Source organism: Megalobrama amblycephala, linkage group LG3, assembly GCF_018812025.1.
Source record: "Megalobrama amblycephala isolate DHTTF-2021 linkage group LG3, ASM1881202v1, whole genome shotgun sequence".
In the NCBI taxonomy this organism is placed as follows: Eukaryota; Metazoa; Chordata; class Actinopteri; order Cypriniformes; family Xenocyprididae; genus Megalobrama; species Megalobrama amblycephala.
In genome coordinates, this window is record NC_063046.1 from 58,201,760 (window position 1) to 58,223,706 (window position 21,947).

General features: G+C 39.4%; 1 protein-coding gene across 1 annotated transcript in view; it reads left to right on the forward strand.

Moving 5' to 3' along the window:
• Positions 1 to 23: 23 nt before the first annotated feature.
• The window catches only part of vat1l (vesicle amine transport 1-like), a 49,394-nt gene continuing 27,470 nt past the window's right edge, over positions 24 to 21,947 (forward strand). Inside the window, exons 1-7 of the mRNA XM_048186217.1 lie at positions 24 to 810; positions 3,263 to 3,392; positions 3,686 to 3,901; positions 8,753 to 8,895; positions 11,191 to 11,294; positions 14,218 to 14,273; positions 15,327 to 15,521. Coding sequence (XP_048042174.1) covers positions 602 to 810; positions 3,263 to 3,392; positions 3,686 to 3,901; positions 8,753 to 8,895; positions 11,191 to 11,294; positions 14,218 to 14,273; positions 15,327 to 15,521 — 1,053 coding nt within the window. The 5' untranslated portion in view covers positions 24 to 601. The remainder of the gene's footprint in view (positions 811 to 3,262; positions 3,393 to 3,685; positions 3,902 to 8,752; positions 8,896 to 11,190; positions 11,295 to 14,217; positions 14,274 to 15,326; positions 15,522 to 21,947) is intronic.

Below are 21,947 nucleotides of genomic sequence, written 5' to 3' on the forward strand. Positions count from 1 at the left end.
TCAAGTTTTGTCACATTATTATTATTATTATTTTTATGTATGCTATTACTAGTTTTACGGTACTGTAGCTCGTTTGGGTACCGTATGTGACACGGTCTGCTTTACAGTGTGGATGAAAGCATTCAATCAGAATCATTTAGGCGAATCGGTTCGTTCGGAAAACTCGTTTCAGTGGTTCAAACTGATTCATCGATTTTCCAGACGTCCAAATTTCGGCGTAATTCTTTTTTATAGACGTAAATGTTTAGTTAAATATTGCTGTATTTACGAGTAAATTGCATACAGTGTCTTTGGATTCAGCGAGCCGTTTTAAAGATCTCGACTCAGACACTTAAAGCGTTTACCGAAGACCATTTATAGCATAATCCTTTTGTTGGTGCGTACATTAGTAGTTAAATACTACTGTTTTTTCTCTTTAAAATGTCTCCTACATTGTCCCATCTCAAATGAGTCCAATGATACACATTCTGTGCGAATCAGTTCAAATGAGTTGTTCAGAAGAACGATTCGGATTCGAACTCCATTAGTGGATGGTGCGGCAGGAGCAGCGAAGAGAGCGCAGTCTCCAGCAGGGCTTCGGCTGTTCACATCATCTGCAGACATGGAAAAGGAGGGCACTGAGATTGTTGAAGAGACCGAGCAAATGATAGACCAGAAGGAGCCGGAGAATCCCGTTTCTGCGGTTGTAGATTCAAAAGAAATGCGGGCTGTTGTTCTGACGGGCTTTGGTGGACTAAACAAACTCAAAGTCACCAAGAAACCAATGCCAGAGCCTCAAGAAGGAGAAGTCAAAATTCGCGTGAAAGCATGGTAAATATTTCTGCTTAAATAATCTAATTTATTCTTTATCAAAAATGCGTAATGACATCTCTGATGTGGCACACTTCGCGAGACTGGCAGCAGCAGCAGCAGCAACATGTTGCAGCGAGAGGAACAGGTGCCTTCACCTAAATCCACGATAGTTATTGATTTAGGATTTAAAACAGTTCATGATATGAATCTTGGTGGTATTGGAGGTTAGACGCAGATCTGTTTTTCCTCCTTTGATTCCTCTGATATAGAGATTTCAAACCACAGACTATAAAAGGTTGAAACACTTTTTTAAGGTTGAATTGGTTTATGACTCCTAAATGATATAAATAAAACATTATTTTACATTTTTGTAACACATTTACAAATGTTCATAGTTGGTTATTGGGACATTAGTGTATAAATTATATTATAAAACTTAAAATTAATTAATATTCTTTAATTAGAAAACTCATTATATATATATATTCTGAATTGGTTCAAAGTCAGAGTTGGAAATGTCTTGAAAAAAATGTATTTTTCCACACATTTTGCATGTATGCAAATTGTATAATATCCAGGTTACACATTTGTACAGTTAATTCTCATTTTGTATTTTCAGACAATTTTGGAATATTTTTCCTCTCCCCAAATTTGTCACTACCGAAACACAATGATAAATAATTTATTAACAAGAGTTATATTGACCTATTAAGATTTTGTTTACATCTGCCTTGTAAATATATTTTTTGATATTAAAAAAAAAAAAAAACGTTTTCACAGGTAAATCAATAATATTAACAATATTTCAAGTGTAATTTATGAGATTTGTTGTATTTTGAATCCAGTCTTTCTTTGTAAAAGGCATAAAGATTATCATACTGATTTCAAAGTTAAGGATACATTAGTTTGAATAAATATTGAACCAAACACTATCATAACATCTTAGCTGATAATTCAATATACTTTATTTTTGACAAAACATCCCGTGTTTCGGTCGTGACTGCACATTTTCGGTAGTGAGAGTAATGTGTCGGTAGTGACCACATCACATCACATCACAGAATTTTAACTAATATACTAAAACATACTAAAATACTAATGATTTGCATAACTCAATTTTGTTTATTTCCCCCAAATAAATGAATATGTTTTCCCTTTTGTCACTTCCAAAACAATCATGACATGTTTCGGACTATTTTTGAGCCGCTCAAAGATTATAATCAGCACATGGTTAGCCTACACAGTTCTGAACAGTACACACGAAAAAAAAACAGAATTTTGTGGAATGACACCCAAAAAAGTTTGCTGAATTGCAGAAAAACAGTGTTTGGTAGTGACGTTTTCAGACTTTTGATCACATTTAACTCAAAATGTTGGACCTTATCTACTATGAAAGAGAGGATATGGGACACAGGAATAATTCCTGATCAAAAATGTGAGGTTAAAATCATCCCAGGTGAAAAAAAAGTACACTTCTATAATGTACTTAAAGTGCTCTATTTTTGTGCACTAATTTTGTACTTGATATACTAAAAATTCTTCTTTAGTACTTCTTCAGATCATCTTAAGAACATCTAAGTGTACTCAACTGTGCTATTTTGAGACACCATGAAATATGAACTTAAATGTACTTTTAATATGCTATCTCTGTATTTAAAAAATATATTTAGATATCACTTATAGTACATTTGAACCCATAGTGTACTAAAAGTGGTAACTAAATATATTTTTTAAATACAGAGATGGCATACTGAAAACACATTTTAGTTCATATTTCATGGTGCCTCAAAATAGCACAGTTGAGTACACTTAGATGTTCTTAAGATTATCTTAAGAAGTACTAAAGAAGAATTTTTAGTATATTAAGTACAAAATTAGTGCACAGAAATAGAGCATTTTAAGTATATTATATAATTGTACTTTTTTTCACCTGGGATATGGACTAAAACATACACTGTTTCGGTAGTGACATGAAAATGCTGGACACATTTTTTTCATAAAGTTTTATGATTTAAAAATAAAATATATATATATATTTTTAACTTCACTTAAAAAAAAATCAAAAATATATTTTTAAAAACAACAATGGAAAAAAATGCAAAAATTATTTCAATATTTTCACAAGTTGAAATTTTAGGGGTTAGGGTTCAGGACAGACACCTCCTTATTGAAAGTACCCAATAAATGATGATTTTATATATATTAAGCTTACTGATATTTTAAATATTATTGTGGGTTTTAATAGATAATAGAAGGATCTTAGTAAACATCTAAAATTTGAATACTTAAATGCTTTTTAAATGTGTTTTTTGGTTGTGGGACAGTAGTTTGCGCCAATTCTGTAGAATGGCCCATGTATGAGTTGGGAACTTTATAAAACAGGCATTTCAGCATATTTTCTAATATTATATTTATGACTGAAATGAACTAGAATGAAAAATTACATTATCTTGATTGTCATATTTTACAGTGGACTGAACTTTCTTGATCTAATGGTACGACAAGGAAATATTGATAATCCTCCAAAAACACCTCTTGTGCCTGGATTTGAGTGTTCTGGGATTGTAGAGAGTGTGGGAGAAAACACCACAGGCTTTGAGGTATGTGCAGAAATGTTTTTAATGCTGATTCAGGAATTTCAGACAGCTAATAATTCTTTTTATATGGCCAATAAAATGATGGCCAGTATTTACTTTTTGTTTTGTGGACACAATAGAGCTCCAATCCAGAATGCATCTTTCTTTGGGTAAAACTAATATGTGGTGGGACATATTTGTTACCTGGCCAAAAAATTATTTCATTGTTTGAACTGGAAAAAAATAAGCATTATATGCTTCTAATATCAGAACATTCAATCTGATACTTTGAATAGTAATGTTTTTCCTCCTTTCAGATAGGTGACAGAGTGATGGCCTTTGTAAATTACAATGCTTGGGCAGAGGTGGTTTGCACACCGTTGGATTTCGTGTATAAGATCCCAGACGACATGACATTCCCAGAGGCGGCTGCCTTCTCTCTGAACTTCGTGGCTGCCTACATGATGCTGTTTGAAGTGGCCAATCTCCAGGAGGGGATGTCTGTATTAGTTCACTCAGCAGGAGGTGGGGTGGTAAGTCTGTTGCTTTGAGCGATAGGGTTTGTCAAGAAACTTTTGAAGCAGCCTGTACAAAAATTGGGATTTGGACACAAACATATGATCATACTGATCCCATTTTGTTGTTTAGCTTTCCAAGTTAAGGCCCGTTTACACCTAGAATGATAACTATATCATGTTAGTCATCAACTATATATGTTCACCCCAGCAGATGGTATTGTTCTGTTTATTCTAAGCGTGCACTGCAGTTTTGTTGTCTGCCATTTTAAATGCTTGAGCTCTTTAAAGTTTGGTGGATTCTGATTGGCTGTCATTAGCTGGGTTTCCATCCAAACGTGAAGCGAATCTTTTCAAAGTTCGCAAAAAAAAAAAAGGAATGCGAATTAGGAGCGTTCATGAAGAGTCTCCCTAAACACTTATGAATAAGAAAACAATAAACATGAACCATCTGAACTCTTCTCGACTTTATTAAGCATCACACACATATGAGAGGACAACCCCGAAAAAACGCAACATAAATGTATAATATGTCTGTTACAACACTATCAGCGGAAACACCATCAGCGGTCACAAGGGTTTAATGTTCACGATGTCAGAATTTATTCAGCAAATGCGTCTTCCATTATTCGCATTAACTCTTTTTCGCACAATTCAACAACCACCTCAAGCGAGCGTAAAATTTTTTTTTTGTGAATTAAGGGATTTTTTTTCCAAAATTGGGCATTTCCAGCACTCGTTTCTGATGCGATACTTCAAAATGTGCATAACAACAGGGTGATGGAAAAATAGCTATTGTTTTTATCGTTCATCAGTTGGAAAAAAAACATTCTGAAAGTGATTCCAGTGATATTGTTTAGCGGTGGTGTGAACTATTCTTTTACATTCAGAACAATGTTTAGAACTATATCTTTATCGCTATCATTATAGTTACCGTCCTTGGTGTGAACTGGCCTTCAAGATAATGCAAATTTACAGCTTCATTATATGGCTTTTGGTGGAATATGATCAAAATTAGTTTTAGGGTGTGTTCACACTTGGCAGGTTTGGTTTGATTAAAACAAACTCTGGTGCGATTGCTCTGTTATTTGGGTTCATTTGAATAAGTGTGACCGCTTACATCCGAACCAAACAAGTGGATCGAGAACCCCTTCCAATGAACTCTGGTGCAATTGCTCTATAAGTTCGGTTCATTTGAATAAGTGTGAACGCTTACATCCGAACCAAACAAGTGGATCGAGAACCCCTTCCCATGAACTCTGGTGTGATTGCTCTGTTAGTTCGGTTCATTTGAATAAGTGTGAACGCCTACATTCGAACCAGTCAAGTGGATCGAGAACCCCTTCCCATTAACTCTGGTGTGATTGCTCTGTTAGTTCGGTTCATTTGAATAAGTTTGAACGCCTACATCCGAACCAAGCAAGTGGATCGAGAACCCCTTCCCATTAACTCTGGTGTGATTGCTCTGTTAGTTCGGTTCATTTGAATAAGTTTGAACGCCTACATCCGAACCAAGCAAGTGGATCGAGAACCCCTTCCCATGAACTCTGGTGCGATTGCTCTGTTAGTTCGGTTCATTTGAATAAGTGTGAACGCTTACATCCGAACCAAACAAGTGGATCGAGAACCCCTTCCCATGAACTCTGGTGCGATTGCTCTGTTAGTTGGGTTCATTTGAATAAGTGTGAACGCTTACATCTGAACCAAACAAGTGGATTGAGAACCCCTTCCCATGAACTCTGGTGCAATTGCTCTGTTAGTTCGGTTCATTTGAATAAGTGTGAACGCTTACATCCGAACCAAACAAGTGGATCGAGAACCCCTTCCCATGAACTCTGGTGCGATTGCTCTGTTAGTTCAGTTCATTTGAATAAGTGTGAATGCCTACATTCGAACCAGTCAAGTGGATTGAGAACCCCTTCCCATGAACTCTGGTACGATTGTTCTGTCAGTTCGGTTCATTTGAATAAGTGTGAACGCCTACATTTGAACCAGTCAAGTGGATCGAGAACCCCTTCCCATGAACTCTGGTGCGATTGCTCTGTCAGTTTGGTTCATTTGAATAAGTGTGAACGCCTACATCCGAACCAAGCAAGTGGATCGAGAACCCCTTCCCATGAACTCTGGTGCAATTGCTCTATAAGTTCGATTCATTTGAATAAGTGTGAACGCCTACATCCGAACCAAACAAGTGGATTGAGAACCCCTTCCCATGAACTCTGGTGCGATTGCTTTGTTAGTTGGGTTCATTTGAATAAGTGTGAATGCTTACATCCGAACCAAACAAGTGGATCGAGAACTCTTTCCCATGAACTCTGGTGCAATTGCTCTATAAGTTTGGTTCATTTGAATAAGTGTGAATGCTTACATCCGAACCAAACAAGTGGATCGAGAACCCCTTCCCATGAACTCTGGTGCAATTGCTCTATAAGTTTGGTTCATTTGAATAAGTGTGAATGCTTACATCTGAACCAAGCAAGTGGATCGAGAACCCCTTCCAATGAACTCTGGTGCAATTGCTCTATAAGTTTGGTTCATTTGAATAAGTGTGAATGCTTACATCCGAACCAAACAAGTGGATCGAGAACCCCTTCCCATGAACTCTGGTGCGATTGCTCTGTTAGTTGGGTTCATTTGAATAAGTGTGAAAGCTTACATCCGAACCAAACAAGTGGATCGAGAACCCCTTCCCATGAACTCTGGTGCGATTGCTTTGTTAGTTGGGTTCATTTGAATAAGTGTGAAAGCTTACATCCGAACCAAACAAGTGGATCGAGAACCCCTTCCCATGAACTCTGGTGCGATTGCTTTGTTAGTTGGGTTCATTTGAATAAGTGTGAAAGCTTACATCCGAACCAAACAAGTGGATTGAGAACCCCTTCCCATGAACTCTGGTACGATTGTTCTGTCAGTTCGGTTCATTTGAATAAGTGTGAACGCCTACATTTGAACCAGTCAAGTGGATCGAGAACCCCTTCCCATGAACTCTGGTGCGATTGCTCTGTCAGTTTGGTTCATTTGAATAAGTGTGAACGCCTACATCCGAACCAAGCAAGTGGATCGAGAACCCCTTCCCATGAACTCTGGTGCAATTGCTCTATAAGTTCGATTCATTTGAATAAGTGTGAACGCCTACATCCGAACCAAACAAGTGGATTGAGAACCCCTTCCCATGAACTCTGGTGCGATTGCTTTGTTAGTTGGGTTCATTTGAATAAGTGTGAATGCTTACATCTGAACCAAGCAAGTGGATCGAGAACCCCTTCCAATGAACTCTGGTGCAATTGCTCTATAAGTTTGGTTCATTTGAATAAGTGTGAATGCTTACATCCGAACCAAACAAGTGGATCGAGAACCCCTTCCCATGAACTCTGGTGCGATTGCTCTGTTAGTTGGGTTCATTTGAATAAGTGTGAAAGCTTACATCCGAACCAAACAAGTGGATCGAGAACCCCTTCCCATGAACTCTGGTGCGATTGCTTTGTTAGTTGGGTTCATTTGAATAAGTGTGAAAGCTTACATCCGAACCAAACAAGTGGATCGAGAACCCCTTCCCATGAACTCTGGTGCGATTGCTTTGTTAGTTGGGTTCATTTGAATAAGTGTGAAAGCTTACATCCGAACCAAACAAGTGGATCGAGAACCCCTTCCAATGAACTCTGGTGCAATTGCTCTATAAGTTTGGTTCATTTGAATAAGTGTGAATGCTTACATCCGAACCAAACAAGTGGATCGAGAACCCCTTCCCATGAACTCTGGTGCGATTGCTCTGTTAGTTGGGTTCATTTGAATAAGTGTGAAAGCTTACATCCGAACCAAACAAGTGGATCGAGAACCCCTTCCCATGAACTCTGGTGCGATTGCTCTGTTAGTTTGGTTCATTTGAATAAGTGTGAACGCCTACATTTGAACCAGTCAAGTGGATTGAGAACCCCTTCCCATGAACTCTGGTACGATTGCTCTGTCAGTTCGGTTCATTTGAATAAGTGTGAACGCCTACATCCGAACCAAACAAGTGGATCGAGAACCCCTTCCAATGAACTCTGGTGCAATTGCTCTATAAGTTCAGTTCATTTGAATAAGTGTGAATGCTTACATCCGAACCAAACAAGTGGATTGAGAACCCCTTCCCATGAACTCTGGTGAGATTGCTCTGTTAGTTCGGTTCATTTGAATAAGTGTGAACGCCTACATTCGAACCAGTCAAGTGGATTGAGAACCCCTTCCCATGAACTCTGGTACGATTGCTCTGTCAGTTCGGTTCATTTGAATAAGTGTGAACGCCTACATCTGAACCAAGCAAGTGAAGATCTGCTGTGATGAGACACGGTTCTTACGCCTGTACTGAACTGTAATGGGGAACATCACAACTCCGGAGCTCCGGAGGCATAAAAGGAGGAGTGACGACCGTGAAGGACGAGAGAGGACCAGGCCTGGACTTTATTTTATGTTTTAGCTATTATGTTTGTTTGGCCGGCAGACGTCCGCGAGGGTCTGCCGGCATTACTTTCGTTTTGTTCTTTGTTTATTTTATATTAAAGTTTGTTTCAACGTTCGCCGGTTCCCGCCTCCTTCTTCCCACATCTACGAACTGTGTTACATACACACATACAACAAGCGCATTTAGTACACAGCATTGTTTTGGATGTTCAGTAAGTTCTGTCACAAAATATACATTTTCTTGTTTTGTATCTTTAGGTTTGGTGTCAAAAATGACAAGCTAAGTGAACCAGTACTAATTGTATCATTTTCTTTTTTGGTCCTGACTAAACGAAACAATAGAACTGAAGTACAAGTGTGAACACAGCCTAAGAGTGACAGAAACCGTTAATCACATTCCATTCTGTTTGTCCTCTGTTTCCATATTAGGGTCAAGCAGTTGCTCAACTTTGTTCCACCGTCCCCAAAGTCACTGTGTTTGGGACTGCCTCGCCCTTCAAACACGAAGCCATAAAGCATTCAGTCACTCATCTCTTTGACAGAAACCTTGACTACGTTCCAGAAGTTAAGAAGTAAGCACAAATGCTGTTGTTGTCAGTACGTAGATGTAGAGGCAAAAAAGGAACAGTTAGATGATGAGAATATAAAATAAATGAGTCATACTGGGAGGCCAGTGCAAGTCTGATAAGGCAGACGTCACCAGTACCTCCTCTAGACCTGCGTGGCTCCGGTCCCCATGGCAACACCCAGCAGATGGGAAAGTAGTGTGTTGTAGTATGGGGAGGGGCACCTGTACATCCTTCTGATCAACCACACAAAGCCAGAGAATGTGCAGCAACTGACTCATTCAGAACACATTTGAGGAAACATTAATTGTATGTGCTGTTGTCTTTGGTGGGTCTCATTTGTAAAGCATCTTTTGTCCATTTTTTTATTAGTGCTGTCAAAGTTAGAGCGTTAACGTATGCGATAATTTTTGACAGTTTAACGCAATAAAAATATTTAACGCATTTAACGCAGCATCCATTTTTTCCATCATAACTTGGCTAGCGTTTCATTATATAATCACGTTCTTATTCACGCAAATGCTCTCAAACCATTCAAGCACCACAAGACAAACGAGAACGTGCTGTCTGTGAATGACTCATGTGCACAGAAAGACGCGCGCCAGTCATGCTTTAACAAACAATAACACACAGAATTATGCCAAAATGCCCACTTTGTCGAGTATCCTCATGAGAGCAGTCTTAAATTAGTTAAATAAGGTCTTAAAAGACCTTAAAGAGTTGTGAGAAAATGAGATGTGTCAGATCCGCGTCATGTTCGGCAGCGGCAGCTCTTAAAGTGACAGCAGCCTAATAAACCAGTTGCTGTTAAGTCTGTCATTAATGTTCATCAAAGAACAAAGGTAACAAATTGTAGCTTTAATAAGGATTAATCTATATTTAATTTATTAAGTTAATTTATGCAGTGAAGACTGTAAAGTGTTTTAAGTTCACTTAAATTAAAAGTTCCTATTTTTTAAAGTCTAATAAATGTTGAAATTGATAGCTTTTAGTTATACTGTAATGTTGAATGTCTATAATTATTGTTTAAAAACAATATATCAATTTCATAGAGAAATCAGTACCAGTATTAGTATCAGTGATACTGGCCTTCATTCATAAAAAGATGCCGTTAAACAAATATTTAAAATATACTGTCTTTAATATACTTGTTTGTCTCTATATTAGAGTAACTGAAAAGTAAATTATTATAAAAACATTAAAAACAATGTTTTTAATAGCGATTAATTACAGAAAAAATGTGATTATTTATTTTTATTTTTTTATTCAGTTGACAGCACTATTTTTTATTGGTTTCCCTAACAAAAAACGTACAGTAATGGTTCCATGGTCTTGCTACAATACTGGATGAATCAGTGTTTCTGAACGAATCTCGTAAATGAATGATTCAATGACTCACTCATAAATACTTCACTTGTTTTATTACTGGATGAATCAGTCCTTTTTGAACAAATCTGTTGAATGAATGATTCAATGACAAATACATTTTTAACACTTGTCGCCACCTACTGGTGTAACAATGTAATCAATACAATGGTGATTTGAAGCATGAAGTTACTTTCAAAAGGTGATTTGCTCTATTTTGATCACTACCGAAGGCATCAGTGGTTATAACCGAACTATAAACTTTTATCCCACTCACTCTTTGTGAAGTTGTTTCATACCTTTACATGACAACGGCTCTCTCTGGATCAGTGGCAGCGCCAACACAGATTTGAATGTCCCAGTATGAATTTGATAGACATAGGAGAATGGTTGTCCTATAGGAATAAGATTGTTGGTGTTTGAATCAAGATCGCGATCCTTTAACAATTAATCGCGCAGCTTTAGTGGAGAACAAAAAAACATTGTGAGGAACCAGGTTTAGTCCTGTTCTCCTCTGGCTATTGTGTTATTCTACTACGTTTATGTTCAAACAAATTCACATAAATTGAGTATGAGAGAGGAGATTAGGACTCTTTTCATCTCGGTGGTTCCACATTCCTTTCAGGATCAGGAGCGATGCAAAATTAAATTCGTCTCAGGTTGGTCTCTTTTCCACAATAGGCAGGACCCCGGGCATCACAAGACCTCCTAATGGTTAAGCCTTGTAGGCGGTCCAAGCACCATGAAAACAGGAACACATTAGAGCCCGTGTTTATAACATGACATACCTCTCATTCCTTATCAGCTGTGCTTCCTTAAAAGACACTGAAAAATACGACAGATGTTTGATATTTTTATGGTTCTAGAATTTTAGAGAGTCTCATTTAAGTAACTTGCCAGAGCTTAGAACAAAAGTATGTTTTTTTTCTCCTGCAGGATATCTCCAGAAGGAGTAGATATTGTACTGGACTGTTTGAGTGGAGAGAACACAGGAAAAGGCCTAACTTTGCTCAAGCCCATGGGAACGTACATCCTGTATGGTTGGTATACACAGATGAAGATCACTCTCATAGCAATTAAATTAATTTTCATTTTGTGGATAAATAAAAAAATAAAAAAGATTTAAAGGGACAATGAACCCCAAAATGAAAATTCTGTCATCATTAACCAGTTTGACTTTCTGTCTTCTGCGGACCACAAAATGAGATGTTTTGAAGAATGTTCCTGCTGCTCTTTTCGTTATGAAAAACATTCAGTGACCAGGGGCTGTAAAGCTCCAGAAAGGACAAAAAGAAGTACATTTTATCATACTTTTCAAAAAGGGGACTTATTACAGAAATAATATACTTTAAAGGCCCACTGAAGTGCCTTGAAACGCGCAGCATTACTCAATGCGTAATTTCCACTGAATCTGAAAGACGTGAAACTAGACTTCATTCTCATCAATGGAAAGCATATTTACACTGTCTGATTCATTCCCTATCCCATATATAACGCACCATGTGCCATTCACCATGTAGAAAATAGTAAATGTGTGAACAAGCGAAAGATTTTAGCCGCAGCTTCAGCGTCTATTTATTATGCAGGGGGCGGGACGCTTCAGATTCTAGAGAGCATTTGATTGGACAGAAAATCCGATGAGACGCTGAAGTGCAGCATGATGTCATCAAAATCATTGATCCATATAGGTGGAAGTGAGAGACTGTAAGATTTGAATACTTATATCTTCTAAACGCGAATTTTGTCATTGTTTTGGAGCACGCTAGCTTATAGATAACAGTAAGGCTAACATATTCATTCTAAAAGCCAAAAAAATAATAATAATAATAATTTTGATTTCATGGGAACATTAAAGTGGACCTATAAATGCCCCTTTTACAAGATGTAATATAGGCTAATTTGTCTGTGAAGTTTCAACTCAAAATACCCCACAGATCATTTATTATAGCTTGTCAAATTTGCCCCTATTTGGGTGTGAGCAAAAACACACTGTTCTTGTGTGTGTCCCTTTAAATGCAAATGAGCTGCTGCTCCCGGCCACCTTTCCAGAAGAGGGCGGAGCTTTAACAGCTTACGCTTCGGTTGCTCAACAACAACAAAGCTGGAGAATCTCACGCAGACAAAATGAGGATTGTCAGTAACAGTGTTCAGCCGTACATTGTTCAAACTGGAGTCGACGCTGATGGAGAGACTCAGGAAGAAGTTACAACTTTTAGAATGCAATAGTTAGTCAACACATCAAGTGCTCTTCTTTAAAGCACTTCAAAAGATTATTGAAACATAATGATTTAAAATGTACTTTAAAGTAAAACTATACTGTTAATTTGACATTGATACAAAGTGTACCTTTTAAAAGTTTACATGAGCATGTTAAGTAACATAGTCATAAAAAAGTACTTTCTTGCAATCTCATGATAATGTACTCTATCCAAGTACATTCATATTTCATTGAAGTTATATTATCTGCAAGTAGTTTTTTAAAAATAAAATAGATATACTTTTGAGATTTGTAGTACACTACAAGTGCACATTCAATACATCTAAGTCTTTTTCACAAGGGTTAATTTACCTCAAGCACTATATTCCAGTTCTTCTGAATCCGTCATAGATTTGTTTAATGAACAAGATATAACACGTTATTCTCTCATTTGCATACTGCATTAAACTGCGGTGACAGATGATGACAGAATTTTCATTTTTGGCAACCATTGCATCATGAGGTGGTCATGGACTGTGACAAGAGTAGAAAAAGAGAAAAAAATATAGCAAGATGTCCAAAAGGTTCATTTGTGACCTCCTGACCCTCATTTGAAAGCAGTCAGGCAAGATGTCACATTCTAGGTGGCTAACATCAAATTGAGGTTAATTCACATAAAAGATAATGCCTGCAACTTTAATTACTCCAATTCCCTTAGCTTTCTGGCCCATTAGGAATATTTAATTAGGAGGGACACCATGGAGCGGAGATAATGTAAAAGTTAGGTTTAAAAACACATTACTGCCAAATGAATGAATCAGTCATCAGAATTCTGGATGGAGCTTATTAATAAGAGCCATTTGGCATAGCTGTAATAGTGCCATGTTTTATTGCTTCAAATGCCAAGATTATACTTTGTATCTTTTAAGAATTTTTATTAAAATTGAAGTGTGTCATTTCTGAGCCACTTGCACCTGCAAAAATAATGATTATTTTCAAACCTTTTTCCTGAATGCACCCCATCTGGTCAGTTAATCAGACTGGTTGAGCCAAACGGGTTTGTTGGGATGCTCAAACAATGACACAGAGTGTTACACTCATAAGGAAAAACGTATGACTCTGCTTATTAACTCTATAAGGCCTCCTGTCATATTAAATCATGCCTGATGTATCAAAAATGATACATCAGGCTTTTGACAAATGTTTATTTGTACATCTCTCCAATCATTGTATGGCATTAATGAAGAAGCCTATTGCTCTTTGCAGCTTTGATCATAAAACGTATTTAAATATAATCTTACTAAGACATATTTTTGGCAGATATGATGACTGATATTGATATGCATCTTAAATAAGTAGTCTGTTATACTGTTATTAAGATCTTATTGTTTTATATTACAAGCTTTCAGAATTTCATCTTACTTTTTGGCTATATAAATATAGGCAACTGCACCAAATTGCAGATTTTTGCTCAGTTTGAGTCTCAGAATAAAATTGTAGTGTTTCTTTCCTGCTCGAGCATATAATACTCACCAAAAACATGCATGCAAACTTTGTTTTTTTAAAAACTATTTTGTCTAAAGGTTCAATAAACCATTTCCAGTTCCATTTTAAAAAAAGATTATTATTTCATATGTTCGTTTTACATGGTTAGGCTGGGATTGAAGAAGAAAAAAAAAATTAAAAATCATATATCATCTTTAAAGAAAGCTTCTGGAAAAAAATATATACACTGTTAAAATGTACTTTTGTGAACATATTTCCAGGTTCATCAAACATGGTGACAGGAGAGACAAAAAGTTTCTTCAGTTTTGCTAAATCTGTGAGTGAAGTTTGATATCTATTTTCCATAAAATGTAAACATCTTAAAGAGGGCTGTCACGATTCCTCAATTAAAATTCGAGTACTCGATTATAAAAATCCTCAATTGCAATTTACCTGTGTTGAGTAACCGCAAAATACCGGAAGTGGCGCATTCCACGAATCCATGAACCGCGTGATTAGACCGTTTTCTAAGGCTGCGTGATCTATTAAAACCATTTAATAAACATACTATAGCATAATGCCATTGTGAATTCACAAAAGCAGCGATTTAGCAGTGCTTTAATTATTTACATGCATGTAGGTCATGTGCGTCTCACAGATGCTGCTCCACATGAACTGTTATCATTTACATGCGTGGAGCTTCTCAAACTCCATCTCTTCATATGCTGTGAGTTTGGGCTGCTAATAACGTTCATCTGGGAATGCAATGTGCTGCACCATTTCATCAGATTTGTAAATCATTTATAAACCTATGACAACACAGGAGAATATTTCAGTATGTTTGTAAATATGCAAACTGTTCATCACAATTTCAAAATAAAAAGTTTTGATGTCCACATATTGTTGTTCAAGAAATTACAGTGGCTGTAGCATTTTTATCGTAAAGAAGTGGCCAAATATTGCAGATTAAGTTAACATTTGAATTAAATGTAATTAGGCCGATATTAAACATTTGATCTGCCGTAAAGTGTAACAACAACAGTCACCAGGCCGTTGGCGCCCTCTGCAGGCATTTGTTATAATATGTAATGTAAATAAGTTGAGTGTTGTTCTAAAACACCATATGATTACTTGCTTTTGATACTTTATTTGAACCAAAAATGATTGCCTCATTGTTATTGTATATGTATTTTAAGTCATTTTAAAGCTATTGTTTGATCCGATTTTTATTACCCAAAAAAAATTTGATTACTCGATTAATCATCAAAATAATTGATCGAATACCAAAATAATCGTTAGTGACAGCCCTAATCTTAAGTGTTGGTCTAAAGATGTTTTAAAGTTTTGGTGGTCAGTTGTCATTGTTAAAAAAAAGCTCTCTGTCTCCCAGTGGTGGCAGGTTGAGAAGGTGAACCCTGTCAAACTCTATGAGGAGAATAAAGTCATGGCCGGATTCTCGCTCCTTAACCTCCTCTTCAAGCAGGGGGGATGCAGCCGAGTCAAGACGGCGGTGCAAAAACTTCTTTCCCTCTATGACCAAAAGAAGATCAAGCCTATTGTAGACTCCCTGTGGGCGCTTGAGGAGGTAAGAGACAGCGTTTTCATAAGCAGTCAAATCTTCTTCCATCTTTTGAAAAAGAGTGCTACAGTATGTAAACATACAAATCATACTCATCTGTACGTGTATATTTTACTTTAAGAACTAAAATCCACCTTGTTACTCATTTGTATGTGAAGGATCCAATTGTAACAGAAGAGTGTTTTTACATACAATAGAAGCCCTAAAGCTATGGTGTGCAGTTTTGTAGAGGCTAGAAATAAGTTTTTTGAAAGCATGAGATCCCACCCTCCCTCCAAAGACACGCCTCCTTCAAAACACAAGATCGTGCACAGCCAGAGCAGAGTCTGCAAAGCATCAAGAGAGATGGTGTTAAATTACCTCATGTCTCAAACCACATAACATTACAATAATAAATATAGCTGCAAGCAGCAATTATCGGGGATCAAATGCTTTAAGGCCTATAAGCATATGCGTAAAAAGGTATAATGTTTTAATTAGCAAGCCAAAGACCAATTACAGCCAATACAGGCAAGTTACCATATTAAATGTATGGTTTATAAAGCTTTTTAACAGTTATCAAGGTTAAGCCAAAAACCTAATTCGCTGAAATAATCTCCAATATTTAACAAACAATTTGATTTGACAGCAGCGGTCCTAGAGGCAAAGTTACTCAGAATGAGGAGTTCTACCACGTGGTACGAAAACCATTTTCATGTTTTTTCCTGTTATAGTGCCACCAAGTGGCCAGTTGCCACGTCCTTTTTCACACAACCACAGAATGAGCTCTTACATAGGTGTGCTGAGTTCGGTGAAAATATATTTTTGCGTTCATGAGTTATAGCCATTTTAGTAAAAGTGGCTCCACCAACTTCAAACGTTTTGGCGGCCCTTAGGGACCGTGAATAGAAATTTCAACATTCAGACTCCAGAGAATCTTGCTGCACTGGTTTGGTTCTTTTGGGAGTAATTTCTCAGCCAAATTTGATGTGCGATTAATTTGCGATTAATTACATTAAAAACATTAATCGCTTGACAGCCCTATAATGAACATAAACAACTTTTTTACATTTATTGTTAGAACTCAAAGTGGTTTTGTAAATGTGCGTTCGCGCCATGTCGGAATTACTGTAATTACAAGATTCCAACTTGTAAAAGTTGTATAACTCGTAATTACAACTTGTAAACTGACTGCTGCAGATTAATTTCAGTGTTGACAGTGCTGCCATAAAAAAAACACATAAATAACAGATGGATGCATTTTTTGGGCTTCAAAATCTCGAACGAATCATTCACTGTCATTACAAAGCTTGGAAGAGCCAGGGTATTTTTAAATATATCTCTGATTTTGGGTGAACTATCCCTTTAATTTTATTGATCATTTCAACAGTGGGTTTTATAATTAGAGTTTGAATCACATTCTTTGTGCTCTGTCATTGTGATTTCACTTTAGATTTCTGTCATCAGTCAAGCAATAAATTTACCTCTTAATCCCTGAAAATCAAATTGCCTCAAGCCCTTTGAAAGCTTGGCTGTTGAGGTATTTATAAAGGAAGATGCATGTGATCAGCTGCTGTCTCAGACCATCAGATGACAGGTGGGCTGTCCGGCTCTGGTACATCTCTTTGCTTTGATTACGGCTGGTTTATGTTGTTCTGTTCTTCCTACACAGCCAGACACCCTCCCTCTGTGAAACCCAACAGAAGAGCACAGTCTGTGGCCAAACCTGGCCGTGTTTTACCAAGCTGTGTGTGATTCGCTTTATTCACATTGCAGAAGTCTCTGAAAATGATGGATAACTGTGTGATTTCCTGTGTGGTGTTGAGGCATACTGTTTCTTTGATTATGCAGCTTCAATTTACTTTTCCTTGAGGCCAATTCACACTGAACCGACAGATGTTGACCAACAACAACAGACACTTCCTTGGGTTTTATCTAGTGGTTGACGTTTTTTTTTTTTTTTTTTTTTTTTTTGATGGCTGATGCTGATATCTATAATATTTTAATTAATATTTAATAAATTAGAAATAAATAATATGAAAATAAATTAAAAAAGAAATCTTTAAAATAAACATGATTATACCTTAGATGGCAACTTCTGCAATCCTATTACAGTATTTTTCACAAATAAATTAATTGTTTTAAAATATATGAATAAAAAGGAAGTAAACACTGTAAAAGGGCACTCAGTAATCTGGTACGTTTGTGCACACTGGTAATCATATAATAGGAATAATTGCACAACTTAGAACATTCAACCAATCAGATACAAGCATTTAACAGACCCGTAGTATAAATAGATTATAATTTCTCACTTAGAGAATAGTTATATAAAATCAATAGCACACTCGCAGTAGAATTGTGTACTTTCAAATTATATTTCTTTTTTCTTTGTGCCTATGGCAGAATAACAACCATGCTATTATTCTGAACAACACTACTTTTGCTCATGTGAACATTTGTTATGTTCGGCTGAACTCATCTAATACTCTGTAAGCGTTGATAGCTGTCATCCGCATGACTCTTTAGATTGTGTGATTCACTCTCTCACTGTGCGCTTTCACACGTTTCCTCCTGTGTTTCCCTGCAGCTGTTGAGTGCAGTGTTTATATCACACTGATTGATTGCATCAACTGAGAGCATGTGTCAGACTCTTGAATTTGTGGATATTACAGCATCTGGTGTCTTTTTGTCTGTATACTCAAATTCAGTTTTTGTTTCTTCATACCTGGCTTTTGGGGGTAAATTGATGGCTGTCAGCACAAGAATGCATCACTGACAGATGTTTTAGTGCAGTGCAGGAGACAGCAGGAGAAAGATGCAGGCTTTAAAATGACTGTGATTTTAACAGTTAAAAACACTACAGGTTTTACAAAGTACGGTAAAAATTTTAATTAGTTATAATAATTGGCATTCATTATAAAGCAGAAATGAATTTATTTAAAGCAAAACTGAATTGGGCTCACATAGATTACCCCTCTCATTCGGGAGGAATCCAAATGTTTCCATATTCGCAATGTAACATTTATTGCTTGCTGAACTACTGTTCATTATAAACTAAGGCTTTGTTTTTCACTCTTGTTTCAATATCCACGTAAAGCATCATCCTTCGCACATGCAAAAATGTGTTTGGCCGACTGGTACAGATGTACTCCTATAGCGAACCATTAAACTGAGCAGTGTTAACTTTGTCTGCATTTAGTTTGCTGATAAATGGTTGAAATGTAAGGTTAGCAATGCTAGAACTGATATGTAGTGTCTGCGTGTGTGAGTGAGGCGCCTGCGCGATCAATTGAATTTAATAAAATAAAGATAAACATTTTAATAAAATAAAGAAAACGAATACAATGCATCAAATGAGCGTAGCTGTTACAGATCCCTTGTTCCCCTGGACTCCATTTCCCAGCATCCTCCTGTTTCGTCACCTGCACTCACTTCCCTCGTCAGCTCCCCATCATCACGGATCACCTGCACCTGGACGCTATTGTCAGCACTCCTATATATTGCACTCACTCCCTGCACTCCTTGTCCGTTCTCTGTTTATGTTAAGTGTATGTTTGGTTACTCCTTGCCCGTGTTCATTAAAGTATTGTCTATAATTGTGGAAATCCGTATCTGCCTCATCTCTTCAAACCAGTACAACTGTAACAGAAAGACGGACCTTAAAACCGACTGGATTTCCACAGAAGGATGGAGACTTTGACCAGCTCCCTGGCTCCTGCTCCTCCAACATCTCTAACTGCTGGCGATCTACTCATCGGGCTCCTACAGGTGGGTCGTTCGCTGGAGAGATATGTGGAGGAGTTCGTTGAGCTTGCTGCTTTGTCTAACTGGCCTGAAGCATGTTTGATCTCCCTGTTTCTGGATGGACTAGATGATGACACCATCCGTTTTGGTGAACCCGATTATCGTTTCTCCTTAAGCGAAACTATAAATTCCATTTTATGGTTAAATGACTCCAAATTCGTAGTTGATTGGGTTCAGGATGGGTGTCTGTCTCTAGTCCATCCAGAAACATGGTTGGCCGGGCCAGTCAGTCAGCCACCGTCTTCCTCCGCTTACCCCTCCAGCAAACTCCCTGCCTGTCCCACGCTGAAGCCACACTCCTCCACTGGGTCCCGAAAGAGGAGGAAGAGGAAGAAGGGCGAGCGCTCTCCAGTCTCCTGCGAGCCAATCTCTCCAGTCTCCTGCGAGCCAGTCTCTCCAGTCTCCTGCGAGCCAGTCTCTCCAGTCTCCTGCGAGCCAATCTCTCCAGTCTCCTGCGAGCCAGTCTCTCCAGTCTCCTGCGAGCCAGTCTCTCCAGTTTCCTGCGAGCCAGTCTCTCCAGTTTCCTGCGAGCCAATCTCTCCAGTCTCCTGCGAGCCAGTCACTCCAGTCTCCTGCGAGCCAGTCTCTCCAGTTTCCTGCGAGCCAGTCTCTCCAGTCTCTCCAGAGCCCGCTCCAGTCTCTCCAGAGCCCACTCCAGTCTCTCCAGAGCCCGCTCCAGTCTCTCCAGAGCCCGCTCCAGTCACTCCAGAGCCCGCTCCAGCCCTTTCCGAGCCTGCCGCTCCAACCCTGTGCAAACCGCCAGATGATGCGGTCTGGCTTATAGACTTTTTGACTGAGCCATTGTCTCCAATCTCCGCCGAGCCAAGTTCTCCAGTCTCCACCGAGCAAGTTTCTCCAGTCTCTGCCGAGCCAAGTTCTCCAGTCTCCGGCGAGCAAGCAGCGCCAGTCTCCGCCGCCGAGCAAGCAGCGCCAGTCTCCGCCGCCGAGCCAGCAGCGCCAGTCTCCGCCGCCGAGCCAGCAGCGCCAGTCTCCGCCGCCGAGCCAGCAGCGCCAGTCTCAGCCGCCGAGCCAGCATCTCCAGTCTCAGCCGCCGAGCCAGAATCTCCAGTCTCAGCCGCCGAGCCAGTATCTCCAGTCTCAGCCGCCGAGCCAGTATCTCCAGTCTCAGCCGCCGAGCCAGTATCTCCAGTCTCAGCCGCCGAGCCAGAATCCCCACGCTCCTTCGCCGAGCCAGAATCCCCACGCTCCTTCGCCGAGCCTGAATCTCCACGCTCCTTCGCCGAGCCTGAATCTCCACGCTCCTTCGCCGAGCCCTCAGCTCCAGCCGCCGCCGAGCCCTCAGCTCCAGCCACCGCCGAGCCCTCAGCTCCATGCTCCACCGCCCTAAGGCCCACTCCTGCCCACAGAAACAAGCCCTTCCTCAGACTTTAAAAGACTCTCCTTAAATTCCCCATGTATTTTTTTGGGGGGGGCCTAGTACCCGTTCCTGTGGGTGGGGAACTCCTGGGCGGGGTTTCAGAAGCGCCAGAGCCCACCAGGGCCCCTGACCCTCCATGGCAGCCCGCTGCACCTGACCCTCCATGGCAGCCCGCTGCACCTGACCCTCCATGGCAGCCCGCTGCACCTGACCCACCATGGCAGCCCGCTGCACCTGACCCTCCATGGCAGCCCGCTGCACCTGACCCTCCATGGCAGCCCGCTGCACCTGACCCGCCATGGCAGCCCACGGCTCCAGACCCGCCATGGCAGCCCACGGCTCCAGACCCGCCATGGCTGCCCACGGCTCCAGACCCGCCATGGCTGCCCACGGCTCCAGACCCGCCATGGTTCATGGATCCGCCCTGGAGACCTCCGTTCCTGTCCGCTCCTCTCCCTGCACCTGCATGAGGTCTCCAGGGCGCCCGCCCCCCCTCCCGGTGTCTCCATCTACGGCGCGAGGCCGCGCCTACCGGGAGGGGGGAGTACTGTTACAGATCCCTTGTTTCCCTGGACTCCATTTCCCAGTATCCTCCTGTTTCGTCACCTGCACTCACTTCCCTCGTCAGCTCCCCATCATCACGGATCACCTGCACCTGGACTCTATTGTCAGCACTCCTATATATTGCACTCACTCCCTGCACTCCTTGTCCGTTCTGTTTATGTTAAGTGTATGTTTGGTTACTCCTTGCCCGTGTTCATTAAAGTATTGTCTATAATTGTGGAAATCCGTATCTGCCTCATCTCTCTACCAGTACACGTAACAGTAGCCGGTACTAGCCCTACTTGATGCACAGTTTTTCTCTTTTGTTTTGTTAATCTGTTAATTATTTCAGTGAAATATATACAAACCCGATTCCAAAAAAGTTGGGACACTGTACAAATTGTGAATAAAAACAGAATGCAATAATGTGAAAGTTTCAAATTTCAATATTTTATTCAGAATACAACAAAGATGACATTTCAGTTTAAACATTTGATAAAATGTATCATTTTAAGGGAAAAATAAGTTGATTTTAAATTTCATGGCATCAACACATCTCAAAAAAGTTGGGACAAGGCCATGTTTACCACTGTGTGGCATCCCCTCTTCTTTTTATAACAGTCTGCAAACGTCTGGGGACTGAGGAGACAAGTTGCTCAAGTTTAGGAATAGGAATGTTGTCCCATTCTTGTCTAATACAGGCTTCTAGTTGCTCAACTGTCTTA